At 40.7% G+C, this 9674-nt stretch overlaps 1 protein-coding gene across 1 annotated transcript; it reads left to right on the top strand.

The window, feature by feature from the left end:
• Positions 1-475: 475 nt before the first annotated feature.
• psma6a (proteasome 20S subunit alpha 6a) lies at positions 476-7804 on the top strand. The gene is made up of 7 exons (XM_026151612.1): positions 476-674; positions 2015-2109; positions 2236-2317; positions 5044-5199; positions 5778-5956; positions 6553-6647; positions 6988-7804. The coding sequence occupies exons 1-7, from the start codon at positions 599-601 to the stop codon at positions 7043-7045; spliced, it is 741 nt and encodes a 246-aa protein (XP_026007397.1). The 5' UTR covers positions 476-598; the 3' UTR covers positions 7046-7804.
• The last annotated feature ends 1870 nt before the right edge of the window (positions 7805-9674 follow it).

Below are 9674 nucleotides of genomic sequence, written 5' to 3'. Positions count from 1 at the left end.
ACAGTCCCCCATTCACAGAAATACAATAAATAAATATCTCATATCCTGCTTGGAACAATTTGGTTTTTACTCAGAATATAAACCAAATACAAAAACCCAAACACTTTCTTTTAAAAAATATTAACCAGAAGAAAAAAAAATCTAAGGAAGTACAACTTTAATTGTGCAGCACAAGTTTGAATATAATTTGAATTTTCTCAAGTTTCCAGAATCTATTCATATACACAATCTCTCGGGAAACATTCCTTCTTAAAGGTCAAACGGGAAAAGAAAGCAAATCTAACAATCTTCATCTGTAGCTGGTGAAAAGGCCTTTTAGGAAAGAACTTTTAGGTTTTGTCTTTACTCCAAAAAGAAAATTGCACAAACGTCATATTCTGTAATTGTCAAGAAATATATTTTGATATTGTTACGAATACACCACCTGATTGAACTACTTGTTAAAAATAAAAATACAAAAACTACAGACAGTTGACCCGGATATGAAAGCTCTCGTCTGCTTCCGGTGCAGAACCGTGCCATGTTTTGCTTCTGTTTTTACCTCAGTTTAGTTTCAGATTCGGTCTAGACCACTTTACCTCAATTATTTCCTGCCGTCATGTCCCGGGGATCGAGTGCGGGGTTTGACCGGCACATCACCATCTTCTCCCCGGAGGGAAGGCTCTACCAAGTCGGTCAGTAATAAGAGAACCGAACAGAACCTTAACCTGCTCTGTCATCACTGCCTGCTAGCAGGCTAACAGCAGCTACTCACAAAGCTCAAGGCTGATTAAATATGTCACCACAGGGCAGTGTGGCAAGAAAATAGCTATTATGAAAATTAATTAAATGTATTGAGGCAGTTAATCCGACTTAACGGAGCAACTAATGAGTCATATCATTAAAGCAAAACATTTCAGTTAGCTGCAATTATAGACTAGTAAAAGCTAGCTAATAATGTATAAAGGGGACTAAATTAAACGTTAGTTTTAGCTTAAGGTCCATACGGCCGGCAGGACCACGCATGCGCATGTGTTTATATGAGTATTGTTTTTATTCTAACAGGATCTCTCTAAAATTCTTAAAGCAGGGGAGTCGAACATGCAGCATGCATTAATGTGCATTAGTCATTTTTGTTCTTTTGCAGATCCACATCTCACCCTGTCGCTAGCATCCTACTCTGTCACACCAGATCTCTGCATGTCTTCTGTCACTGCATCCATGAATCCTCTCTGAGGTCTTCCTCTTTTCCTCCTGCCTGCTAGTTCCATCTTCAGCATCCTTTGTCCAATGTATCCACTATCTCGCCTCTGTACATGTCCAAACCATCTTAGCATTGCCTCTCTGACTTTGTCGCCAAACCACAGTCTGAGCTGTCCCTCTGATGTACTCATTTTTAATCTTCTGGGATGAAAATATGAGCATCTCCAGCTCTGCCACCTCCAGCTTGGCCCATTTTTTCAGTGCCACGTCTCCAAATTATACATCACAGACAGATAACAAAAAATTCAACAAATAACTGTAGTTTGGAAACTGAACTACAAGAACTTGAAAACAAAATTTCAAATTAATAGAAAGAAAAACACAAAATCATAATAACTCTAATAAATTATAAAGCGTTAATTTGTGTTTCTATTTAAAGGCTAAGTGAAACAAGGAAACTGTAAGCAAATGTAAAGAACTGAATAACATATAACAAATAGTTTCCTCATTCTCTTGTGTGAGTTATAATTGCTTTCAGTTTAATCATGAAGATATGGAAATATTTTGTCAAAAGAATCTGACATCGATGTGTTAGCACTGAAGAAAGAGAAGAAGCAAAATGAAAAAGAAAATAAGTAAAAGGTGCCTTTCTTTATCAGCACCTCAAAGAGTGATGTATTTGTGACACCAGGAAGTGAAATTTACAGGTCATTTAACAATCATCATCAATGTACTGATAAGAAGAACAAGTAGCTAGTTTGTTACTTTTTTAAAATGTTCAGTCATGAAGTTTGTGTATATTTCATTTTGCCTGCCTCTCTTCACTCTTCAGAGTATGCCTTTAAAGCGATAAACCAGGGCGGACTGACCTCTGTGGCCGTCAGAGGGAAGGACTGTGCTGTAGTCGTGACGCAGAAGAAAGTTCCTGTGAGTTTGCGTTTCTTTCACATTCGTGTGATCCGATTCCTAAAACGACATTTTGATTGGTGTATCGATGGTGGCCCGTGTGGCGAGTTCATCTGTTAGGGGCGCCTTTCTTTGTGTCTTCCTCAGGACAAGCTCCTGGACGCTGCGACAGTCACACACCTGTTCAAAATCACAGAGAACATAGGATGTGTTATGACCGGCATGACTGGTAAGCAGCAGGAAGCTTATTATCTACTCTTATTATGGGGGACAATGTTAAGCTTTTTTTCTCCAGTCTTCTTTGTTTCTTTTGTATAAAATAATAAGAAAATGGGCTGATTTGGCCCTGATGCAGCCTCCAGTGTATTAGCAGAGTTGTGATTTGGAGTTAAGGTAACAGATATACTCTATATTGCCAAAAGTATTCACTCACCCATTTGAAATCAAGGAATCCAGGTGTTCCAATCACTTCTATGACCACAGGTGTAAAAAATCTAGACATGCAGACTGCTTCTGCAAACATTTGTGAAAGAATGAATCGCTCTCAGGAGCTAGTCTTGGTAATATAGTGTAACTGAAGTTGCAATATACTCTCCTCATGATGTTGCAGCTGCACATTTTAGTTATCCTCTTCTTTCCTGCAGACTATTCAGAGTTACTGAGTTACAAATTATACTTCAAATAATGCAAACTTTTTCAGTGGCATGCAGCTAAGCTTGCAGAAGAACACAAGACATTTCCAGAAACTGCACATAAACACTTGCTTGAAATTTGAGACAGAGTGTATTAAAAAAATGTGTTTTTTCAGTCGACAATAAAGGTTGTAGAACAAGGAAGAGCAGATTTAAGTACAGGAAAAAGACAAGACAAACAGCGCTGTATGTGAGTAAACAGATGAGGGTCATGTGAAGCTTACATCTGTTTCTGTTTGTGGGTTTTATTTAAGAAGCGGCAGTGTTTAATATGAAAACTCAGGTCTGTCATTAAAGTGCCAGATTTAGTCACACATACATATATTCATCAATAATCTGTGGCAGGTTTATGGTTTATATTAAAAAAAACATTTAAGATGAAACTGCACACAAGGACTGAACACTAATAGAATAATAACATAACAGTGGGTAAAAGTCGCATGATGAAATCACACACTAAAGTACAAATGAATGGAAAAAATAATGAGACTGATTATTCCTGGTAAGCAGTGTCTCATCTGACTTATGTTCCACAACAGATGCTTGTACTGGAAAAACTGCTGATATGTGCAATTAAAACTAAACCACAAAGGTTGTACTGCTTCTTCTCCTGCTCCAGCACATCCTGGAGATTCCCAGTCTCGGGGCTGATGAAACCTTTAAGAGCAACATATTAAGACAACAAGTTAATGTCAGCCTCTGCCTACATAAAGTTTGATTTCATCTAATCATGAATCGGCAGTGGCACAGCTGGATGTGCACCAACCCAGAAAAACAATCAACAACACTGTGATTGATCTGCTTGGTAGTAAACGTGCTGTGTAAACACAGAAAATTAGAAAAATTAAAGATACTTTATTGATCCCACAAGAACAGAAATTCAAATAGTGTAATAAAAACAGCACGGTTAGAAGTATGCAAGCCCATAATGAAGGCATTATTATGTTAGGTAGCACAAAATTTTATATACAACAGTTATCCATCCATCTTCTCCCACTTATCCAATTCACAGAGAGGGCCTGGAGCCTATCCTAGCGAGAAGTACATCCTGGTCAGGGCGCCAGTCTGTTACAAAGCTCACACAGAGTGACAACCATTCACACTCACATTCAAACCTAGGGGCAAATTAGAACTACCAGTTAACCTTATCTATGTAACTCCAAAGACTGGTAGATAGCCAACCTCTTGCCGCACACTAAACAATCTGAGCTTCCTCAGAAAGTAGAATCTGCTTATCCCCTTCTTGTACACAGCATCGCTGTTGGTCCTCCAGTGCAGTCTGTCACTCAAGTTTACACCAAAGTACCTGTAGCTGTCCACATGATGTTAAGTCAACCCACATCTCTTTTGTGTTGCTGACATTCAGGAGGAGGATTGACGTCTCTGGCTATAATATTATTAACTGTAATGCAATAATAGCAGTGTAGACATGGCATTTTCTCTTTTTCAAAGCTCTAGCAGTCCATGTACGCACTCAGCCAGGAATATGCTCGAACACACAAGTGTAAGTGCCCACTATGGCGTAGCTCTGTGTTGATTGAACAAAGCTAAGCTGGAAAATCACTAACCTGTAACCTTAAACAGAGGTGGTAGAAGAACTCTTAATCAGAAGGTCCAGAAAGTCCCCACCATACAGTACTCCCTCGTTAGGTATAGATGTGATCCTGAGCTTATAGCCTTGTCTGTTTCCATTTACAGATTAAAGCTACAATAACTATTCCTAGTAAGCAATGTCTCATCTGACTCATCTCATGATCCACAACAAACCCTAGTATTGGAAAAACAATGCTGATGTATACAATTAAACTAAGCTTCCTGTTAAGACACCTAGCTCTTAAAAAGGTTGGCAGAAAGCTACCTCTAAGAGCCTGCTACCACTTCCAATGAGACCAACTTACCATATCATACCAGCTGTTAATTTTTTAAAAAGTCAAAGCACTTAAATAATTCTGGCCTCCAGCCCAAGTTACAGCTTCATCTGACCAGACTGATCCTTGATGAGCCCTCAATTTTTACAGAGGGAGACCACATGAGCTGTAACTAAAAATGTTTATATTACACAACTAAACAGAACTGAAACACAAATGAACATAGTCGGATCTCCTGCAGGGAAATGCCTGACCCGAGGGCTGTATCACTTCAAAGTAATTCATTTATTAAAACAAGCCCGTGTCCCATTAGTGAGAGAGCAAATGTTTTAAATGGCAGTTTAAAGTGATGTGAGCTGCTGTGACATGATTTTCTTTCCCTTCCTTCTGTCCAGCTGATGGCAGGTCTCAGGTGCAGCGTGCACGGTACGAGGCGGCTAACTGGATGTACAAGTATGGCTACGAGGTGCCCGTGGACATGCTGTGCAAACGCATGGCCGACATCTCCCAGGTTTACACCCAGAACGCAGAGATGAGACCGCTAGGCTGCTGTACGTAATTTGTGTTAGTGTGTGTGTGTGTGTGTGTGTTTGCATTTTGATATCACTCCATGTATTAAAACTGAAATTGAAACTTTTTTCAGAGCATTTTCTTAATGTCTGCAAGCTTCAGTTTACACAGTATTTTGAAATCTGATGCAGAAAGTTGTTAAATTTCTCCTTTTTTTTGCGTGTCTAAAAATGTGGTGTGCAATGGGGCGATTGTGGCTCAAGAGTTGGGCGTTCGTCTTGTAATCGGAAGGTTGCCGGTTCGAGCCCCAGCTTGGACAGTCTCGGTCGTTGTGTCCTTGGGCAAGACACTTCACCCGTTGCCTACTGGTGGTGGTCAGAGGGCCCGGTGGCGCCAGTGTCCGGCAGCCTCGCCTCTGTCAGTGCGCCCCATGGTGGCTGTGGCTACAATGTAGCTTGCCATCACCAGTGTGTGAATGGGTGGATAATTGTGTATAGTGTAAAGCGCTTTGGGGTCCTTAGGACCAAGTAAAGCGCTATACAAATACAGACCATTTACCATTTTATATGACTTCTTTCTTTTCTTTTTTGTCCTCTCCTATTTTCATTCCACCCTGCAGGTATGATAGTGATCGGGATTGATGAGGAATTGGGCCCACAGCTGTTCAAGTGCGATCCAGCCGGCTACTACTGCGGCTTCAAGGCCACGGCAGCCGGAGTGAAACAGACAGAGGCCACTAGTTTCCTGGAGAAGAAAGTGAAGAAGAAGCTGGACTGGACTTATGAGCAGACTATAGAGGTAAAATACACCAGAATACACAAAATAATTCCATATTCTTTTCTGTTGCACTGGAATTTTGTCCAAAAACGGCCCCGTAACGATGAAGGCTGCAGGGCGTTTCCGCCCTATGGAGCTTCGGGAATGTTGGGGATTTTACAGGATACTTTCTGGACAGCCGAGTAAGGGGAGTTAGGTGATTTTTATTGACGTATCAGGAAATGTGTGTGAATTTTATAGCTGTGACTATGTGGGGTAATTTCAGTGAATTGCTTGGTGTTTTCCAAGCCAGTTGACGTTAGGGAAGGTTGTTGATTTTTGGAAAAAAAATTCAAACAAGCCCTGTTGGAATTAGAAATCAGTCTCTGAATGGTTTCCTGTGGTCTCTGAATCAAAAAGATACTGACTTATTGAAACCCTCTTTAATATGGTAAAGTATTTATATCAGAGGTGGGTACATGAGAAACTGGGACTGTTGTCTTCCATTAGCTGAACTCAGTTGCCCACCCCTCGTATGTATGTATGTATAATAAATGCATATATAATAACTTTTTTCTTTTACTTTAATTTTCTGTATCATGTTTAAATACGAAGTTCTCCCCTTTGTCTCCAAACAGACGGCTATCTCATGCCTGTCTACTGTTCTGTCCATCGACTTCAAGCCCTCAGAGCTAGAGATCGGAGTCATCACGGCACAAGAGCCCAAATTCAAGTGAGTGTTTTTCTGAAATAAAGCTTCTCGATAGCTTTGAGTAAGAACGTGATCTTGAGTCAGCCACTGCATCAAATTAGTTTTGCAGAACGAAGCGGGCCGTTGCTGATTAAAAAGTTGAAAGCGTTAAAACGCCGGTAATGTGTCGGCTGTGTTGGGTTATTGCTAAATAATTTGAGAAAAAAAGGCCGATGTTGTAATGGAAATTCCCTAAAACTAAAAACAGCTAGAGGTTGAGATCAAAGCAAGGACTTACATGTGGAGCTTGTTCTCGATATATCCGTATGTGTGTTGGCAGAATGAAAAAGTATGACCGTATAACTGTGCGTTTGTGTTCCAGGATTCTGTCAGAGGCCGAGATCGATGCTCACCTGATGACTTTGTCTGAGCGGGAGTGAAGCGGTTTTATAAGAACGGATGATAAACAGTAAAAAGCATCAACACACAAAATGTCTCAGCTGGAAGGAAGATGAAGGAGGAGCTGGTATCATCTTCTTCAAAAAGAGATGAACAGTAACAGATAACCCCACCCCCACCCCTCCATGCTATCTGGTCACAAACAGGACATGATATTATCCATGTACCCAAACCCCTGCCCCCTCCTGTGTTTTCCTTCTGCAGCCAGCTGCTAAATGTCTCAGATCGTGGACGGGACATTCAGATCAGTCCCTGACGTGACACATAAAGTGTGACGTGGCAGCTGATGTGACAGACGGCCGCAGCGCAGCAGCTCAGCCTGAATGACTTCATGACATGTGTGACATGAGCAGATTGGAAGGTGGAGGTGTGGTAACACTACAACTTACAGCACAATACCTCTTAAATGTGGACTCAGTGGTCCTGTAGCTTCACTGTGCTCGGCAGTGCTTCCTGACCATCTTTTCTCAGGGCTACCACTTACATATGTGTCTCTCTTCTTCAGTGTTTAAGCTTTCCCCTCTGCACTGTCTTCAGTTTCAGGATGAAATTCATGCTCTGTACTCGATGATAACCCAGGGAACAGCTGTGGGAATTCTCCTACAGCAGCAGGTCATTGTCACACCCCTGTTTAAATCTGCTCAGGTCACTAGAAAGCTGGTGTTTTGATCTACCTGCTCTTCTGCTGCAGCTGCTGTACATTTCCACACTTCTATTAAACACACTTTTTATTTAACACAGGTGTTTGATTCTCTGCGCACATTCATTCCTGTCTGACGGCTCTTAGCTCTCTCGAAATTACTCGACAGAGTGTACAAGTGAGAATGCAAATGTCTGAACAGTCAGCTTCCACAGTAAACGATCTTTACTATGCCTGCTTCCTGATACAAAGCGAGTATCATGTACCCATGAAGGTATAGCACAGTTTGTTTACACCCAGTGAGAACTGCACCTAATGCAAACGATTATTCTGCTGCATTCTGCTTTGCATTAATTTGATCGTTTCGCCTAACAACACATCTTCTTTGAAAATGTATTGAATCCACTATTTTCTGATGTCTGGGAGAAATTATTTTAAATAATCACGATCTCTGTGTTTAACAAGATAATTGGGATTGGGATTTTTGCCCCAATTGAGCCGACTTTTGCTGTTTATTTCCAGTACTGGAAACGCTCCTGCCGCGGTCAGTCGCTTTGCACATATCGCGACCTATGTGCCCACTCAGCAGCGCCATTAGACCGAGTACCCTCACGCTTACAATGCCCACTGCTGTCTGTGTGTTAAGTCTCATGATCAACCTTTTGTGGGTACAAAGTAAACAAGCACTGAGGCACCGTTTACTCTGGTTAGGCCGAAAATGGAGCAAAGTTCAGGCAAAAGAACATGTGAGATGATCCATTGTCGTTAATGGTCTGGATACTTGCTTTTAAAAAGTGCAAAGCCTAAGCTTGATGTCCACACTGAAACCTTTCTTTCTCTTTACTTTTCTGAAGCGTTCAAGCATCTGTAAGGTGTAGTATGCAACGTGAAAAACACAATATTATACTTTGTGCTCCATGCCAATTATTTAAAAGCTATGGTTAGTGTTTTAAACATAAATCTGCTGATATTTTATGCCGTATGATTACAGATGAGGCCACCCAGCAGAATACCAGTCCATAAAATCAACATTACTACTTTTACTCGAAGTGTACATGGTGAGTAATAATACTCACCATGCATTTTACCTTTGATTGTAGCTATTGATTCATTAATATGCCTATCACTTTAATATTGATTTTAAAGCATTGTCTGCTGTTGAGTAGATGTACAGTACATTAAAACTGTACTGGTCCAGTTCATTCTCCCTGTTAAGTGATAACACATCTACCCTGTTTCTGTTTCCAGATTTATCCTGCGCTCAATGAGGCTTTTGTCTTTTTAAGAACAGCTCATTCAGTCGTTTTGATGCTAAATTGTTTGTCCTGTTGAGTAAGAATGTGACTTATAGCCTAAATACCCTTTTTTTTTAAAATTAATATCTCTTAGCAGAAGACTTATTCAGTAGAAAACAATTAAACTCTTGTGCAGCATCATTCTTCACGTAATGCTTGTGTATTAAGGTGCAGGGCTGCCCTCTGACGCAGTATTCTGATACGTTGCAGGCTCCGTGGCCATCTCCTTTAATTAAAGTCCTGGGTTGCCTTGTGGACCAAGGTTTACTATAAACAGTCTATAAACATGAACTTTAGTTCATTTTTTCTTTTGCGTAAGGGAGGGGAAAATATTTCATGTCTGCTAAAGTATTAAAATGTAAGGTTTAAACACAATTCTGCAGTAATTTAATGACAGTGGATATTTATTTTACACGCAGCTCCCTTCCTTCCCAACTTCTGTCACTTGACTTCAGCATCCTGTTGTTCCTGTTCTTCGGAAGGTGAATGACAAGCAGGAATGTCGCCAATAGCTGAATTGTTCCGTTCCTGGGAATTTCCTGTCCCTTCCCTCTTAGCCACACCCTCCAGAAAAACTTCCTGATTTAAATGACAGGGCAATTGACCTCATTACACACACAGAAAAATTCCCGAAGCCTCTTGTCTATACAAACACACACATCTAAAAGGAGGAAT

Source organism: Astatotilapia calliptera, chromosome 19 (genome assembly GCF_900246225.1).
Source record: "Astatotilapia calliptera chromosome 19, fAstCal1.2, whole genome shotgun sequence".
Taxonomy (NCBI): domain Eukaryota; kingdom Metazoa; phylum Chordata; class Actinopteri; order Cichliformes; family Cichlidae; genus Astatotilapia; species Astatotilapia calliptera.
This window is presented reverse-complemented; position numbering and strand designations above follow the sequence as displayed.

Excerpts from the sequence above, each read along its gene's own strand:
- psma6a (XM_026151612.1), top strand. The coding sequence starts at position 599 with ATGTCCCGGGGATCGAGTGCGGGGTTTGACCGGCACATCACCATCTTC. Across the intron at positions 2,110-2,235 it reads TGACGCAGAAGAAAGTTCCT|GACAAGCTCCTGGACGCTGC; the intron begins GTGAGTTTGCGT and ends TGTCTTCCTCAG. Across the intron at positions 6,648-6,987 it reads GCACAAGAGCCCAAATTCAA|GATTCTGTCAGAGGCCGAGA; the intron begins GTGAGTGTTTTT and ends TTTGTGTTCCAG.